This window comes from Stegostoma tigrinum, chromosome 28, assembly GCF_030684315.1.
Source record: "Stegostoma tigrinum isolate sSteTig4 chromosome 28, sSteTig4.hap1, whole genome shotgun sequence".
NCBI lineage: Eukaryota > Metazoa > Chordata > Chondrichthyes > Orectolobiformes > Stegostomatidae > Stegostoma > Stegostoma tigrinum.
Window position 1 is genome coordinate 22,930,434 of NC_081381.1, and position 19,081 is coordinate 22,949,514.

Consider the following 19,081-nt stretch of genomic DNA (forward strand, 5'->3'; position numbering starts at 1 on the left):
TCTAGAGGCATGTAATGACGTTTCTGAATAGGTTGATTACAAAATAATTTTAAAAGCTGAGTTCTTACTGTTGGGGTTGGAGTGCATTATTTCCGACTCAATTTTAATTTAAAGCCCTCCCTTTTCCCGACACCTCTGTATTTGTTATTGTTGTGTTGCTCATGGCAACTAATGCTTGATAATCGTTCTTTTGGATAGTAAGATTTGGTGGTGGTTATAATAAAAGGAAATCTGTTCCAGAAGTGTGATATTACACTTCTGAATAGATTAATTAGACAGTATCAAGAGCTGGGTTATGTTGGTTTTTATGGTACAGTGGTAGTGGTTCTACCTCTGAACCAGGAGATCCAGGTTTAACTTGCAGTTGCTTCGGAAGTGAACATGTTTGAACGGGCTGATTTTTTTTCAAACAAATCTACAAGAGTTACGTTCTGGGGGTTCCTGTGGCACAGTGACATTGTCGCTACCTCTGGGCCAAAATGGCTGGGTTAAAGTCCCATCTATTCAAGAGGTGTGTCACAACACATCTGATCAGATTGAATTAAAAAGGAACTGTGTTCTCTTCTCCCTGCAATTCCATGTTAATTTCAAATCTTGCCTATTCTTCCGTTCTGTTATTGTTGCACTGCTAGTTTTAGGAAAAAAACGTTCAAAGAAAAAATGCTTCATTATTAGTGTGGGGTTTTGGAATATTTCCCTGTCCAAGTCTATTTTAATTTAATCCCATTCTGGACCTTCCATTCGTGCCCTCCCATTTGTGGGTAGCGCTCATGAAATGTTCTTTCAGTTAGTAGCACAAATGATGTGTTGGTGGCTTTAGTTTTTCCAAAAACTTTCCATGTGTAATAACATTCCTGAACAGAAGAAAAAAGGACTGGGTTCTAACTACAGGGATCAATTATTTCTCCCTCTAACTCGATTTTAATTTAATTCCCTCCCATCTCTTCGTGCTCTCCCCTATTTTGATATTGCTGCACTGCCCCTTATGGGTAGTGCTTATTAATTCATATTTCAATTAGTGACACGGGTGATGTGGTGGTTAGTTATATGTAAAGCACCAAGTTGTGTTCTTACCTCCTGATGGGGGGGTGCTTGTAATTCATTTAATTTAGTTGTAAGACATGATTTAGTGGTTTATTGTTTTAAAAAGCTGAATTCTCCCTAACGGCAGTACTAGACCAAAACACCTGATCTTGTCTGATCTCAGAAACAGACTCAGGCCTGCTTAGTGCTTGGGTGGGAGACTCTTTGTGAATAGCACATAGGCTTTTATAGGAATCTTGTGGTGCTATAGTAGTATCCCCTATCTCTGGGCCAGAAGGCCTGACTCAAGTTGCACCTGTTCTCGGCTTTTATATCGTAACATATGAGCAGATTGCTATAATTAAAATAATAAGCTAAGTTCTTGAATTCATTGATTTTGTTTATTTTGGTAACTGGCTTATTTTAAAAAGTTCTTACTCTTCCTTCATTGTTGTTGTTGCCCAATCCTTGATGGACAATGCTTGTGATTTATTTGTTTAATTGGTTGCAGTGAGAGATTTGGTAATGGGTCTTCAGAAATAAAGAGCTCAATTCTTTGATTTGTAAAATTGTCAAATTGATGGTGGGTTTCAAAATGAAAAAAGCTGAGTTCAATGAGGGTGCTTGCGGTGTTGTAACCCTAATACTGGACCACCTACTCCCAATGTCTGTAATAATACACTGTGACAAGATTTTTTTTTTCAAAGCCTTTTTTCTTCCCCCTAGTGGGTAGAGTTGTTTCTTTAGTTAATTTGAAATTGTTAAATTACTGCTGGACTTTCTTTTAAGAAGGAGCTGCATTCTTGGGGATTTGTAGTGCAGTGTAATGTCCCTATCTCTGAATCAGAAGGCCCTGGTTGAAGTCTCACATGTCCTGAGGTCTATCAGAACAAGTTGAAGCATATGGTCCTGGTAAATTTCTGAGAGCCTTTAGCTGCCTAATTCAACATATAAGAACATTAGAAATTGGAGCAGGAGTAGGCCATCTGACCATTGAACCTCCTCCAACATTCGATAAGGTCCTGGCTATTCATTTTGTGGACTCAGCTCCACTTACCCTATAAACATTGTGTTAAACAGATGAGCACAGGAAGAAGAGGACGAGGACAGCGGATTATTCTTTTCGAATCAGATGTAGAAAAAGATATAAATAGAGCTTGCATTTCAGCATCGAAGTGGAGCTGGAGGAACACAGCACGCCAGGCAGCATCAGGGGAGCAGAAAAGTTGACATATTGGGTTGGGACTCTTTTTTTCAAAAATAGCAAGATTTCTGAAGAAATCACCCCATCTCCAAGTGCTTTATAACACCACTGCGAAGCCTCTACCAAGGATGCCCACCTTGAGGAATTGTCCTCCTTCCTCTGGAACGCCCCATTTCTGAAGAAGTGTCCCGACCTAAAAGATCAACTTTCCTGCTCCCCTGATGCTGCCTGACCTGCTGTGTTCCTCCAGCTCCACACTGTATTACCTCTGACTCCAGCATCTGCATTTCTTGCTATCTCCAATATGTCAATATGGATTTTTTGAGCTGAATGCCCTGTTTTTTGTTTTATATAATCTATGTAATATTTGCATTATGCGTGAAATGTTCTATTTATGAAAAACATTCAATGGGGAAAACCTATACTGATATTTTTACAGCTATGCTTTACATATAGTTTGAGAAAAAGAAGAGGTTAATAAATGAGATAGAGGTATTTTAATTGGTCTGTTTACATGTGTTATGGTACATGGGCACTTGAATCTGTGCCTTTTGGTCCAGAGATAGGCAACAACCACTCTATGATAAGAGTCCTTATGAATGAGATGTGATCTTCTACTTCCAGCCAAAATTAATGTAGAACTTGAATTAAATGGGAAAGAGAAGCATGGAAGATTTGAATGAAAAGCTCACTTACAATCTAATTAAGATCTGTTATACGTTTTATAGCTTGTGGTTTGTGACTGGGCCTTTATATTATGTAATTGTCTTTCCTTTACAGGATATCGATTGGGTACAGACCGAAAAGCACGTGTTTGAGCAGGCCTCCAGTAATCCTTTTCTAGTTGGTCTTCACTCATGTTTTCAAACAGAAAGCAGGTAAGAAATGATCTTAAATAAAACTTAAATTATTTTCTTTTCTTTCCCCCCACTTTCTTTGATCAGTTAATCTGGAGAGATCAAAATATTAGGTAAGAATCCTGGATGATGCTTGTATCAGATGAGATTTTGACCCTATTTTCAATTCAGAGACTTGCAATTTCAAGCTCTCTTGACGTCTACTGTGCTAATTTACTTCTCTTAATCAGTTGAATTTCGTCAAGTTTAAACTACCATCAGAATGCAATGTAACAACAAGACGTACTGTTTTGTCACTTTTGGCCTGCTGCAACTCAAACTGCACAGTCTCCTCACTGAAGGATAGCAGCATGACAGCAAGAAGATTAAAATGGAGAGAAATGGTAATAATTTGGGCAGGAGATTAATAGACACGTGCCCCCTCTGCCATTTTTTGTGAAGCTTTAGCTCAATCCCAGTGACAAGAGCTGCCGTGTTTTAAATCCATGGATGCAGTTGCTAAGCAGCAAGCACATTAGTACTACATATACTAAAACCTTTGCTGTCACTGGCATTCATTCATGTTGTCCTAATGACTTGTGCTTGTTTTAGGGTAATGCCTTTGCTTAGAAATTACTTCAGTGCCCATCCAAGCCATGCACCATTCTGACTTGGAATTATATCTGTGCTCCTTCACTGTCACTTGGTCAAAATCCTGGAAATCCTTTTCTAACAACATTTTGAATGGACTTGAATTCTAGAGACTGCTGTAGAACAAAGAGATAGTTCCCATCACCTTCTCAAGGACAATTAGTGATTTCGACAGCACCCATGAATGAATTGTTAAAAGTTGTATCTTGTGTTTCTACGAAGAAAATCATTCAGCTTATGAGGACAAATGAACTTTGGTGCTGGGATTGATTTATTTAGTGAATCCTGTTTTCTGTGGCATGTTTCAGGTTGTTTCTGGTTATAGAATATGTCAATGGAGGTGACCTTATGTTTCATATGCAACGACAAAGAAAGCTTCCTGAAGAACATGCCAGGTACAAAAACCTTTTACATCTTCTCATGTGGCCAAATAATTAATGAAAAAAATCATAGTACAAGTTTACCAGATTAACAATACTAAGGTGAATGAGTGCAAAGATAGTGAGTGCTGCCAGTGTGAATTGCTTTTGAAATTGATATGGACAAAAAAAGGAAATTGCCATCTTTTAGTTATCTGCAGAAAGGATGCTGGACAGAATTTTTTGCTGTTGCTGGTAGTGAGCTTGGAGGCAGGAAAGACATTTAATTCAGTGATGTTGCACCTGAACTTAGCCACCAGCCTGTCTTTACCACAGTTAAATTCTGGTCATAACCATCTTTTATTGACCTTTCAGTCCCACACCTAATTGAAGCTCTTTTGTGGCCAATCAGTGACCTCATAAAGGCCTCATCCCACTGTCGCTGGAGTTAATCCAGCTGCAGAAGGGCCTGTCACAATGTGGCATGCAAAATAACTATTTTTGTTTGTTCACAGGATGTGGCTAGGCCAGCATTTTTTGCCCATCCTTAATTGCCAAGAGGGCAGTTAAGAGTCACCCATATTGCTGTAGGCCTGGAATCACATATAGGCCAAGTGAGGTAAGGATGGCAGATTTCTTTCCCTAAAGTGAACCAGATGGGTTTTCACAACAGCTGACAGTGGTTATCTGGTGTATATTGCCCCATTGATGAGATTTGTATTCCAGATTTTTATTGAATTCAGATTCCAACATCTGCCATGGTAGGGTTCAAACACACGCCCACAGAACAATAACTTGAGATTCTGGACTGTTAATCCAGTGACATTGCCGCTACACCATCACCTCCCCTTTGTGAGCCACATCACTCCAGAAGGGTGATAGGAAGGGTTTCTTTTAATCAAAGGTAATCAATGTCTGATCAAATGACTACATTAGGAAGATGCTTGTGCCAAATGAAAGATTGTGTCTAATGAGATTAGCCCCCACCCTTGCGTCAAGTTTGAAATCTTGGGACTCTAAAGGTGTTCTTCTAACAGCAACCACAAATTACTCTGTAGTGCTATTGAGTACAAGAGCTGCCAGCCTTTGATTGGGCAACACCTCATGCTGAATGGGACCTCTGCCCCCAGGATCTTGATTCCGAGGTATGCATGCTACAGGCCTTGCCACTGCTTGATTGATGAGTAGTTCAGTGGACCTTCACAGAAGGAATCAGTGTGAGTTTCTCACTAGGTCTCCAAATGGCAGATGAGACCCCTGACACCACATAAACCTAGGCAGTTAACTCCAAAACCTACTTATGACATAACCTTTACTAAGAACTGTCTATCATGGTTTGATGAGAGGGAAAAATTGAAGGAAATCAATGTTAGTAGGGCAACGGTTTGGGGGAAATTGACAGGATTGAAACTAGACAAATCCTCAGCCTGATAATCTACATCCCAAAGTACTTACAAAAGTGGCCCTAGAAATAGTGGATTAATTTGTGGTGATCTTCCAAGATTCTATTGACTGTGAAACAGTTCCGACAGATTGGAGGGTAACTAAAGTAACCGCTCTATTTGAATAGAGAAGCAGAGGGAAATCTAGGAACTATAGATCAGTTGTCCTGACGTCAGAAGTGTAGAAAATGCTAGAGTCCAATGTAAAAGAATTAACGAGAGAGCACTTGGGAAAACAATGGCAGAATCTCAGAGTCCGTGTGGATTTACAAAAAAGCAATCATGCTTGATAAGTCTTCTGGAATTCTTTGAGGATGTAACTCATAGAGTTAATAAGGAGATAATGAAGGTAGTTTATTTGAACTTTCAGAAAGCTTTTGACAATGTTGCACAGAAGAGATTAGTATTTCCAGTTAAAGCACATGGAATTGTGGATCATGTATTGAAATAGGTCGCAAATCTGGTTGGCAGACTGGAAACAAATAGTAGGAATAAACATGACATTTTCCTCAAGGCAGGCAATAACTAGTGGGTATCTGAAGGATCGATGCTAGAACCCCATCTAATCACAAGATACATTAATGATTTAGATGAGGGAACGAAATGTAATATCTCCAGATTTGCAGATGACATAAAGCTCAATGGGAGGGTGAGGTGTGAGGAGGGTACAGAGATGCTTCAGTGTGATTTGGACGGGCTGAATGAGTGGGCAAATGCATGGCAGATCAGAATAATGTGGATAAATGTGAAATTATCTGCTTTGGGAACAAAAACAGGAAAGTTGATTATTATGTGGCTACAGATTGAGAGGGGAATGTGCAACAAAATCTGGGTTTCCTCATACTCCAACCACCGAAGGTAAACGTGCAGATGGAGCAGGTGATCAAGAATGCAAATAATGTATTTGCCTTCATAGCAAGGGGATTTGAGTACAGGAGCAGGGATGACTTGGTGCAATTATATAATCTTGGTGAAACCAAACCTAGAATACTGTGTGCAGTTTTGCTCCCCCTATCTGAGGAAGGGTATTCATGCTCGAGAGGGGGTTCAGCAAGGGTTTACCAGACTGATTGCTGGAATGGCAGGACTCATGTACAAGGAAAGGTTCAATCAGTTTGGACAATATTCATGAGAGTTCATAAGAATGAGAGGGGATTTCATAGAACCTGTCAACTTCTAATGGGATTTGACAGGGTAATGTAGGGACAATGTAGACGTAGGAACAGTGTTCCTGCTGATGGGCAGTGCAGAACTCAAGATTCACTGCCAAAGGCTCAGAGTGCATGGTGAGCGATTTAGGATTGAGATGAGAAATTTGTTCAGAGTGTGGCAAGCCTGTGGAATCCACTACCACAGGAAGCATTTGAAGCCCATTGTATATCAAGCAGTTGGATACAGCATTTGGGACAGGGATGAGGATATTGTGGAGTGAGGACAGATTATCAAGTTAGATGATCAGCCATGCTCAAAATGAATGGTGGAGTGGGTTTGAAGGGCCGCTTGGCCAACTCATCTTATTTTCAATGCTTTTAGCCTTTGCCCTATGCATTCTCACTACCATTTAGCAATATACCAATTTTAAAAATCTCATACTTGTGAAATTCCTCTGTGGTGGCATACCTTCTTATCTCTGGAATCTCCAGCTCCATAGTCATTCAAGACGTGCACACCCCTGGTTCTGGTATCCTGATGATCCCTGATTGTAAACATTGTAGCTGTCTCTAGCAGATCCCCTTTCAGCTACCAAACCTCTTGAAATGCCCCCATCAACTTCTGTGACTCTTCACTCCTGTTTTCCCATTTTAAGGAGGTCCTTAAAGTGCGTCATTTGTCTCAAAATTGACTGTGTCACAATATTAATTACTGGTAAGATATGGAATATTAAAGTTGCTGTGACTGTCAAAAACTCCTGGCTTTTTTCTAGTTGTCCATGATAATATATAGTCATAAAGTCATACAGCATGGAAACAAACCGTTCGATCCAACCAGTCCATGCAAACCATAATCCCAAATTACACTCGTCGCATCTGCCTGCACTTGGCCCATATACCTCCAAACATTTCTTATTCTTGTACTTGTCTTTTAAATGTTATAATTGTATCCACATTCACCAGTTCCTCTGGAAGTTCATTCCACACATGAACCACTCTCTGTGGACAAATAACAAAAATTGCTCCTCATGTCATTTTTAAATCTTTCTCCTCTCACTTGAAAAATATGTCCTCTCATCCTGAAATCCTCACCATACGGAAAAGACACCTGCCATACGCCTTATCCAAACCTCTCATGATTTTATAAACCTCGAAAGGTCACCTCTCAGCATCCACGCTCCAGTGAAAAAAGTCTCAGCCTATTTAGCCTCTGTTTATAACTCTAGCCTTCCATTCTCAGCAACATCCTGGTAAATCTCTTCTGAACTTTCTACAGCTTAAATAACATTTTTCCCATAACAAGGTGACTAGAACTGGATACAGTACTCTAGAAGAGGCCTCACCAACATCTTGTACAGCCTCAACGTAATGCCCCAACTCCTATGTTCAAATATCTGAGCAAGGAAAGCAAGCATGCTAAATGCCATCTTAACCACCTTATCTAGATGTGCTGCAAAGTGTGAAGAATTCTGACCTGAACCCTTAGGACTGTCTGTTCTACAACACTGCGAAAGGCCTGACTTTTGATTGTATAAGTCTTGTCTTCATTTGTTTTTCCAAAATGTAATGTCTTTCCTTTATCAAAATTAAATTCCATTTGCCACTCTTCAGCCAATCGATCAACGTCTCTTTGTAATCTTAGATAATCTTCTTCATTGTCCTCTGTACTACCAATTTGTACTACCACTTTGGTGTCATCTGCAAACATGTTATCCTTTCTTTCTATATTCTCATATAAATCATTTATATAAATGACAAACAAAAGTAGACCCAGCACCAATCCCTGTAGAGCACCAATAGTCACAGGTCTCCAGTTTGAAAAGCAGCACTCCACCAGCACTCTGTCTCTGTCGTAAAGCCAATTTTGTGTCCATTTGGCAAGCTCACGCTGAATCCCATGAGATATAACTTTATTAATTAGTCTACTGTGCGCAACCTTGTCAAAGACTTTACTAAAGTCCAAGTAAACAATGTCTACCGCTCCACCCTCATCACTCTTCTTGGTTACTTTCTCAATAAACACAATCAAGTTTGTGAGGCGTGATTTTCCTAGCACAAAACAATGCTCACTATCTCCAATCATTCCTGGTCTCTCCAAATGCATATAAATCCTACCTCTCAGAATCACTTCCAACAAGTTATCCACCATTTGAAGTCAGACTTGGACACTTATCATTCCCAGGCTTCTCTTACACCCTTTATTAAACAAAGGCACAACATTAGCTACTCCCTAGCCAACCAGCATCTCATCCACGGTTGAGGACAGTACAAATATTTCTGCCAAGGGCCCCGCAATTTCCTCCGTAAATTCCCACGACGTCCTGGGATACCCTAGATCAGGTCCTGGAGATTTATCCACCTTGATATTTTCTAAGACCTCCAGCATGTCCTCTTCTGTAATGTGAACTGTTTTCAAAACATCAGTATTTATTTCCCTGAGTTCTCTAGCCTCAATTTCTTTCTCCACAGTAAAAACTGATGAAAAATATTCATTTAATATCTATCTGAACTGTTTCAGTTGGATTGCTTTGTTGTAATTCATTGATAGCCATTATAATTTCCATTTTTAAATGGAATAATGAATTGTCAGGAATATGTTAAAACCTTTTTTGTTTCTGTTTCTGAGTGAGCTTTGCTGTGTGGCTTCCAATCATCAATGGCTATAATTATGTCCAGTTTACTCAGACCAATGCTTTTTGTGTTTTTCTCTTTATTTTAAACATCAAAAATCCTTATTGATCAGCTTTTATAACAATAATTGTGAGCTGTTGGACCACACACAAAAATGTTGCTCTTAAAAAGCATTGAAGGTTGTGGCGTGACCTTACAGAAGTTTGTAGAATGATGCGGGGCATGGATAGGGTAACTAGACAAGGTCCCTTTCCCCAGGGTGGGTAAGTCCAAAACTAAGGACATAGATTTCGGGTAAGAAGGGAAAGATTTAAAAGGGACCGAAGGGGCAACTTTTTCATGCAGAGGGTAGTGCGTGTATTAAATGAGCTGCCAGAAGAAGTGGAGGATGCTGGTACAGTTACAACATTTAAAGGCATCTGGATGGATATATGAATAGTGAGACTTTGGACGGATATGAGCCAAATGCTGGCAAATGAAACTAGATTCATGTAGAATATCTGGTCGGGCATAGATGAGTTGAACAGAAGGGTCTGTTTCCATGCTGTACATCTCTATGACTGTTTGTGTCAGGATGAAGTATGATGTTAGCAGCAGCTTTCAGTGGCATTTTCATGTCAGAGTCAAAGATGAGTGGGCATTTGGCTGATTAGGGACAGTGATCATTCTGAGTCCACTGAGGCTCACATGCAATTTTTTGCATCTTGGATCATTAATGTGCTGAGAAGGCTGCCGACATAAAATGTGATCTCCACAGGCAGCTTTTCAATTTTGAAGCAGAAAATAGGAGGTGCTCCAGTCTCTCAAAAATGTCAAGTATAAGCTTGGCAGCCCTCCAGGATAATGCTGAAATTTCCAAAAATTAAGGATTAAGCTTCCAACCATTTTCTTTGAATATTTTTTGTTGTTAGTTGTAATATATCGGATGTGAGCATTGCAAGAGAAGTTTGCAGACTGCCAGTCCAGAATCACCCAGTTAGGTACCCTGTCTATTTGATCTCCAATTAACATGGAAAAGCAGTCCGATTTAAGTGTAGATATGTTGCACGGCAAATGCAGTAAAACAAGTACAGTGTAGTTGGAGGCAGGGTGCTTTCTGATGAAAACTGCAATAATATAACTAACCAAATTAAGTAAATTTATTGTGTTGAAATTTTAATTTGCATCTATTTTCTGTGGTCCAGAAGGAAGCCTTGTTGTGGAGTGGCAGACAACATTAATGTGGAACTCACTGCTGCAACAACTGCAAACACGTTCAAATATTTTAACATGAAATGGCATCCAAGACACTGCAAGGATAATGGCTACATAAGGTCTAGGAAACCTTACCTAGGGGAGGTGAAAATTTCTACATGTTGGAAAGCGATATTTGAACTGCTTGGGATTTATGGACGTCAGTAGGAATAGGTAGAGCTCAGATTGCAAAACTGAAAATTAATTTGGGCTCAGTTGTATTCTGATGAAGGGTCTAGGCCCAAAACGTCAGCTTTTGTGCTCCGAATATGCTGCTTGGCCTGCTGTGTTCATCCAGCTCCACACTTTATTATGTCACAACCTCTGTCTGCATATATTATGAACCGATGACAAGTCTCCCGTTTCCCATGCCTCGTTTAACCGCAACAGATTTTTTAAAAGGATATGTTTGTAAATTCACTGGATGCCTAACTATTTGCATGCACTGATTATAAAAGGCATGGATTTAGAACATAGAACAGTACAGCACAGAACAGGCCCTTCAGCCCACGATGTTGTGCTGACCATTGATCCTCATGTATGCACCCTCAAATTTCTGTGACCGTATGCATGTCCAGCAGTCTCTTAAATGTCCCCAATGACCTTGCTTCCACAACTGCTGCTGGCAACAGTTCATGCACTCACAACTCTCTGTATAAAGAACCCGCCTCTGACACCCGCTCTATACTTACCTCCAACCAGCTTAAAACTATGACCCCTCGTGTTAGCCTTTTCTGCCCTGGGAAATAGTCTCTGGCTATCAACTCTATCTATGCCTCTCATTATCTTGTATACCTTAATTAGGTCCCCTCTCCTCCTCCTCTTCTCCAATGAAAAAAATCCGAGTTCAGTCAACCTCTCTTCATAAGTTAACCCCTCCAGTCCAGGCAGCATCCTGGTAAACCTCCTCTGAACCCTCTCCAAAGCATCCACATCTTTCCTATAATAGGGTGACCAGAACTGGATGCAGTATTCCAAGTGCGGTCTAACCAAAGTTTTTTAGAGCTGCAACAAGATCTCACGACTCTTAAACTCAATCCCCCTGTTAATGAAAGCCAAAACACCATAAGCTTTCTTAACAACCCTGTCCACTTGGGTGGCCATTTTAAGGGAATTATGTATCTGCACACCAAGATCCCTCTGTTCCTCCACACTGCCAAGAATCCTATCCTTAATCCTGTACTCAGCTTTCAAATTCGACCTTCCAAAATGCATCACCTCGCATTTATCCAGGTTGAACTCCATCTGCCACCTCTCAGCCCATCTCTGCATCCTGTCAATGTCCCACTGCAGCCTACAACAGCTCTCTATACTGTCAATGACACCTCCAACCTTTGTGTCGTCTGCAAACTTGCTGACCCATCCTTCAATCCCCTCATCCAAGTCATTAATAAAAATTACAAACTGTAGAGGCCCAAGGACAGAGCCCTGTGGATCACCACTCACCACTGACTTCCAGGCAGAATATTTTCCTTCTACTACCATTCGCTGTCTTCTGTTGGCCAGCCAATCCTTGATCTTTTTCTTTTTCATTTTAAAAAAAAAGGCAGTATTAATTAAACTCAAGCGAATCAATGTAAAATAATAAAAGTACTCATTCTCTCACACCCACACACTTGACATTCACATTTATACAAATAAATGTTAGAGTTGGTGGATAGTTTAAGGAATTTGAAAATCCACTACAATTGAAGGGTATTCAGCTCTTGAAAGTTCATGTCTTGATTGTTTTCAGGCATTACTCTGATTCATTCAGGTTTGACATTGTGGTGGTTTGAAGATCAGCATGGAAGGAATTGTTCAATTGATTTTTGATTGATATATTGTTGTCACATGTGTTAAGATATAGTGAAAAGTATTGTTTCACATATTAACCAGACAAATCATACCTTACATAAGTACATCAGGCTAATGGAACAGAATGCAGAATTTAGTGTTACACCTACAGAGTAGTTGCAGGGAAAGAGTAACTGAAATATCTGAGAGGTCCATTTATAGCAACCACTAAATTGACTTGTGTAAACAAAATCTCTCCTTGGTAGTCAGAAATTGGAAGACGTGATTCATAGCTTAAAGTCAATTGGATAGAGTGAGACCACCATACAGGGTTTTATCAGTATTTCATTTGCTTGTGTTAATCTGCAGAGGGAATAGGATGCTTAAACAAATGATAGTTGATTGATTTGTTACATGATCTTCTGACTCCATCCGCACAGTGACTTAAATATGATCTTGGCTGGTGATTTCAGTTGCTAGGATTACATCTGGGAAAATTCCTTTTATGGCCAGACCCATTGTCTAACTGATTATATCTGGTAGTTTGTCTCCACCCAGTTGAATGTGCTTATGGGGTGATCGTATGGATTCTTTGCAAATGGGAATGAGATGGCACCTGTTCGTACTCCTTCGAGGCAGTTGTTCCTTTGGCTCAATTTTAATGACCTAGGATATAGAAGATATGAGGCCATCTTTATCTTTGGTTTCAAATCATTAGAATATGGCTTTAGTCTCTTGAACAATTCAATATATAGTAAATATGTAATATATATTAAATATATAGATTGTTGCAGCTTTTGCATGTTGCAGACCGGAACTGTTTGTGTCTTAAAAGTTAGACCATACATCAAAGCATGGGTAAGAAACCTCGGCTGTTTTATTTATGGGCAGCTAACACCCAAGTACGAAAAAGGTAGTTTTGAGATCAAAATCATTCTGGAAACTGTATGATTAACTGGTTAAAATTAATTCTTGACAACATTTTCAAATTTAAGAAACTATAAACAGGAAAGCAATACTTATTGTGATGCATTTCTCTGAAATTATCAGTATCTTTGCCTCCTTTAGGTTTTATGCTGCTGAAATTTGTATTGCCCTCAACTTCCTTCATGACAGAGGAATCATTTACAGAGATTTGAAACTGGACAACGTTCTTTTAGACTCTGATGGTCACATCAAATTAACAGATTATGGAATGTGCAAGGTAGGATGTTTATCTGTCGCAGGGAGAGTGACATTTAGGAAAAAACCTTATTCTCATGATAATGGAATTGAATGATACAAGTGCATGTAAGAGATAAACATACTTTTTTTTTCAAAAAGCTTCCCCATGAGGCCTCATAACCATTTGGGTACCAAACAATGACAGTAGCCTATGTGACCAATTAGCTGAGCCCAACTCTGTTTTCACAAAATACCTGCTTCTAAAACCCAACTAGGTTGCAATGGAACAGGACCGTTGTTAAGCCTTTTTTCTCTCTCCCTTAATGGCTATCAGCGGGGCCTTATCTGACCTCAAGTAAATCTGGATTCAAACCATAGCCTTAAGATCAATGTTGTTGACAACCACACTGTGCTAGGCACTTCTCACAAAGCCACGGGACTGCTACGTTTCTTAAAACAATGGCTTGAATTATAGATCATGACTAATGACTTTGACTAACACTGATCATATATGGAGACATATTTGCTGATGCTATAAAATATGAATCCCATTTGAATGCAGAGGAAAGCAAGAATTCTTGATAATAAAACTACTCACATTTCTACAGTTGTTGGCTCCAAGTTACGCATCAATTACAGTGCACCGTGTCAAGATTTGCAATTGTGTCAACCAGTTATTTATTCCTGATTGTCTCAAGTATATTAATTAGTACAATTTCCTGTTTTCAGATCTCTTTTTATTATCTTGTTCAGAAATGGTAATATGATTAGCTATATTTTGGTATGTTATACAGCAATGACATGTTGTATCTTGTGAATTGTATCTGATAATACATGTAATATTGTTAGGTGTGCATTCCACAGTGATGTATTCTAACAGTTAAATGTACATCCATTTTTTACCTGACTGCAATGTTGCAAGATACTCTGAATAATTTTACATTCAGTTAAGTATTCTCCTGCACTGCTATGTGCTTAAATGTTCCTGTTGATTCAGTCAACCACTACTTTTAAATCACCTGACCCTGAATCCTTGAGAGGAATTTTTTTTATGTTGCTGCTAATTATTTAAATTGTTATGAAACATGTATTTTGGAGAGGTCACAACTTATGTTTCCCCTACAGGAAGGACTTGGCCCTGGTGACACTACCAGCACTTTCTGTGGCACACCCAATTATATAGCACCTGAAATATTGAGAGGAGAGGAGTATGGTGAGCAACTGTAATAGAGGACACAGCTAGCATAGTTGTGTTTGATCATCTGTACATTAGTGCATCTGTATTGTGTTCCATTTGTAGAAGGAAGTGATTTCCTGGTTCATGTAGAATTATAATCCCTGCTGTCTGAATGGGGAGTGCAGAGTGGAAGCCAGGAGCCTCTACTGAGAGAAAGAGGGGAAAATTGGACATAGGGCCTTCACAACACAAACGTATTCAATTTCATTTCAGATTTATTTTACCAAAGTCTTGCAGTAGGTTGCTTGCCTATCTTTTCAAGGATTGTTTGGAAATCTCAACAGAGCAAAGTGGTAAAAAATTCGAAAATCCCTCGAGGTTACTTAATTCTACTGATAAATGGAATTAAAAGGGAAGCACAAAAAGGAAATTCAAACTCTCAGCGACTACAGAGCAATCAGAAATGTTAGTCAGTTTTTACAGTTGATTTCAAGAGTAATTTGCATGTGTTTTTAGTTTAGCTTTGATTTCAATATTTCGATGATAAGAGGAATATCTTGTTTCTGAATAACTTGTCAATACTTTAGCAGTTTATTTTGTTTATTTGGTCCATTATTACTGGTGCTTAGGTGCTACTTGTTAAAACTGAATTGCTTTTCCACATTACGTCCCACACATCAGGTGAAGCGAGGAAGGGGTGCAGGAAGAAACGGAGGCGAAGACATATGCTTTTAGTTTCTTAGGGTATTAGATAGTAGGTTTTAATCTTGTGAAAGAGAAAGTTAATAAATAAATTTTTATGCAAAAACACCACTTACCACTTTTTGTTATTTGGCAGGTTTTAGTGTAGACTGGTGGGCACTTGGCGTATTGATGTTTGAAATGATGGCTGGAAGATCACCATTTGACATCATCACTGATAATCCAGACATGAACACAGAGGATTACCTGTTCCAAGGTTAGCAGGACATAAATGTGAACTTAATTTTCCTTTTCATAAGAAGGCTCTCTACCTCATCAATTAAGTGATGAATCAAGGACACCTACCACACATGGAACAGCAGTCTTCACTTGTCAGCTATTTCAAAGAGGGGAAAAATTGGGCAGGTTATTTTTCTGGTTGACTTGCATTCATTTAAATTATACAGTTGATTTAAAATAAGCATTTGAACTTCGAATTTGGCAAAACACAAATAGAAAGGGGGCGGCACAGTGGCTCAGTGGTTAGCACTGCAGCCTCACAGCACCAGGGACCTGGGTTCAATTCTAGCCTCGGGCAACTGTCTGTGTGGAGTTTGCACATTCTCCCTGTGTCTGCGTGGGTTTCCTCCAGGTGCTCCGGATTCCTCCCATAGTGCAAAGATGTGCAGGCTAGGTGGATTGGCCATGCTAAATTGCCCGTAGTGTTCAGGGGTGTGTGGGTTATAGAGGGATGGGTCTGGGTGGGATTCTTCAAGGGAGCGGTGTGGACTTGTTGGGCCGAAGGGCCTGTTTCCACACTGTAGGTAATCTAATCTAATCTAATAAGAAAGATTTGTGGTACGGAAGGATGCTGCTCTGTCTATCATATCTATGCCAGGAGAAAGAGGAATCCAACCTACTGTCACCTGCCCATGGTCTGTAATCCTGTAGGTTGCAACAAATCGCACACATATCAGGTGTTTTGTGAGTTTCTGCCCATGCCAGTCTTTTAGACAGTGAATTCCAAACCTCAGAATAATTCTGCAAATCCCCTCTAATTCTTCCACACATTACTTAATTTCTCTTCCCTGGTTATTTATGTCTCTGCTTACAGAAATAATTCCTTCATTTTCACTCTAAGCATTATTTTGTACTCCTCAATTAAATCTTCCCTTCGTTTTCTCTGTTCTAAAGCAAACAACCTAGGGCTTTGGTAGGGTGGGGACAGCAGAAAACTTCAGGGAAAGGATCAAACATTTAGGACTGAGAGGAAAATATTTTTTACGCTTAAGGAGTTATGAACTTTTAGAATTTTCTACTCCAGAGGGTAATGGATGCCCTTATCTTGAAAATATTCAATACACATCAATCATTTTTTTATCTTTCAGGGAATCAGGGTACATGGGGAGTGAACAGGAAAGTGAATTGAGATAGTCAGCCGTCCATGATTGTGGTGGAGAAGGCTCAAGAGGCTAAATAACACACTGTTCCTCTGTGTTAAGAAATTCCAGCGTAACCAGTCTTTCCTATGGCTAAAATTTTCTTTTCTTGGCAAGATCCATATAAATCCCACTGTATCCTCACCTGGACAACAACAGCTTTCCTATGTTTTGATATTCAAAACTGCATGCCATGATCTGTCTAGTCTAACTAGTGTTTTGTACAATTCTAATATAGCCTCTCTGCTCTTCCATGCTACTCCATAGCCAATAAAGGAAAGTACTCTGTATGCCTACTGGGTCACCTCATCCACCTGTCCTGCTATTTGCAAAGTTTTAATAAGATGTGTTTCTCCATCACTCTTGACTGCTAAATTTCTTAGAATCTTTGTTTCTTATTCCTAAATGCACTGACCGGGTTCATTGATGTTGTACAGCAGTCTTGTTTCTCATCATTAGCACCCTGGCCTAAGCTTACGTCGTCTACAAACTGTTTTTCATGCTTCCTTCTTGTAAGATGCCCTCCAGAACGTCCCTGGAAATAGCCTACCAATCACATAGTATCTGTGGTGGAGAACCATTTGCTGCCTCCCGCTGAGCCAATTTTCAAACCAACTTGTTTTTATTCATTCGTGGATGAGGGTGTCTCTAGTTAGGCAAGTATTTATTGCCCATTCCTAATTGCCAAAGATGTAATTACGAGTCAGCCACATTGCTATGGGTCTGGAGACAAAAAAAACTGTAAACAAAAGAAAACAGCTGCTGGAATTCAAGTTAGACAGACAGGAGGCTGAAAGAACTTGGCAAGCCAGGCAGCATCTGGAGGAATGGGAGATGTCAGCGTTTCAGCTATTGCCCTTCTTCAGGACACAGTCTGGGTTCGAAAGAAGGGAAATACCCAAAATGTTGACTTCTCCTTTCCTCCAGATGCTGCCTGGCTAGCTGTGTTCATCCAGCCTCCTGTTTATCTACTGTGGGTCTAGAGTCACATGTAGACTAGACTAGGTAAGGATGGCAGTTTCCTTCCTGAAAGGACATTAGATTTTTCTGACTCATAATTTCAGATTTATGTCACTGGTCAGTTTCCCTTGGATCCAATGAGCACAGACCTGACATTTTGACCATTAGATTCTCCCTCCACATAGCGCTTAACATTCATTAACACCACTTCTAATTTGTGAATTCAGCTGACCATTCCCCTGTTCTCAGTCACAGACAAGGCTATGTCCACTTCGAATCTTTACATCCATGTTGTCCAGCGGACTTTAAACTCCACTTCTTCTGTGGCCACATGAGAAATATCATTCTCTTGACAGCTTACCTTAAGCTTCCTGTTTATCTTTCGTACTTATGCAATTGCTGATGTGCTCAACGACTCGTTCTCATCTATGTTTGGCTGCATGTGTTGCCAAAAACACCCCTTCTCTTATCCCATTTGATCCCCTGCTTTGGCCACAGAGAGGTGTTGAGGGGTTGCTTTACGGGCTGGAGGCCTGTGACCAGCAGTGTTCCACAGGCTCACTCTGGGCCCTCTTTTGATGGTCATTTATGTGAATGATTTGGATGAGAATAACGAAGACCTGGTTAGTAAGTTTGCAGACAACATCAAAATTGGTGGCACAGCAGACAGCAAAGAAGGTTTTCTAAGGTTACAAAGGGATCTTGATGAAATGGATCAATGGCCTGAAAAATGACAGCTGGAGTTCAATCTCGATAAATGCGAGGTATAGCATTTTGGTACAACAAACAAGGCTAGGCCTAATACCGTTAATGGTAGGGCTTTGGTTACTGTTGTAGAACAAGAGGGTCCTAGATGCTCAGGTGTAATCCTTTGAAGTTTGCGTCACATATAGACAGGATGTCTTCATTGCTGAGTCCTTTGAGTATAGGAGTTGGGAAGGTTTCTTGGACATTGGTGAGGCCTATTTTGGAATACTATGTCCAGTTCTGGTTGCCCACTTATAGGAAGAATATTATTAAGCTGAAGGGGGTTCAGAAGAGACTTAGTAGGATGTTGCTGGGTATGGAAGGTTTGAGTTATGAGACCGCCTGGATTTTCACTGGAGCCTAGGAGGTTGAGGGACCACCTAATAGAAGTTTAGATCGGTATAGAAAGAGTTATTGGTAATTATCTTTCTGTTAGGATGGGGATTTCAAGACTAGACACAATTTTAAGGTGCAAGGGGAGAGTTTAAAGATGTGAGGGGCAAATTTTTGCATTTGGAATGAACTTTGAAAAGGAAGTGGTGGGTACGGGCACAATTTTAATGTTTAAAAGACATGGATAAGTATGTGAATAGGTAAAATTTGGAGG

General features: G+C 39.9%; 1 protein-coding gene across 11 annotated transcripts in view; it reads left to right on the forward strand.

Moving 5' to 3' along the window:
- The window catches only part of prkcz (protein kinase C, zeta), a 394,504-nt gene that overhangs the window by 271,990 nt on the left and 103,433 nt on the right, over window positions 1–19,081 (forward strand). For all 11 annotated transcript variants that reach the window (XM_059655617.1, XM_048561464.2, XM_059655615.1 and 8 more), the window contains 5 exons: window positions 3,008–3,105; window positions 4,023–4,109; window positions 13,375–13,510; window positions 14,596–14,683; window positions 15,486–15,605. In XM_059655617.1, the coding sequence (XP_059511600.1) occupies window positions 3,008–3,105; window positions 4,023–4,109; window positions 13,375–13,510; window positions 14,596–14,683; window positions 15,486–15,605 (529 nt within the window). The remainder of the gene's footprint in view (window positions 1–3,007; window positions 3,106–4,022; window positions 4,110–13,374; window positions 13,511–14,595; window positions 14,684–15,485; window positions 15,606–19,081) is intronic.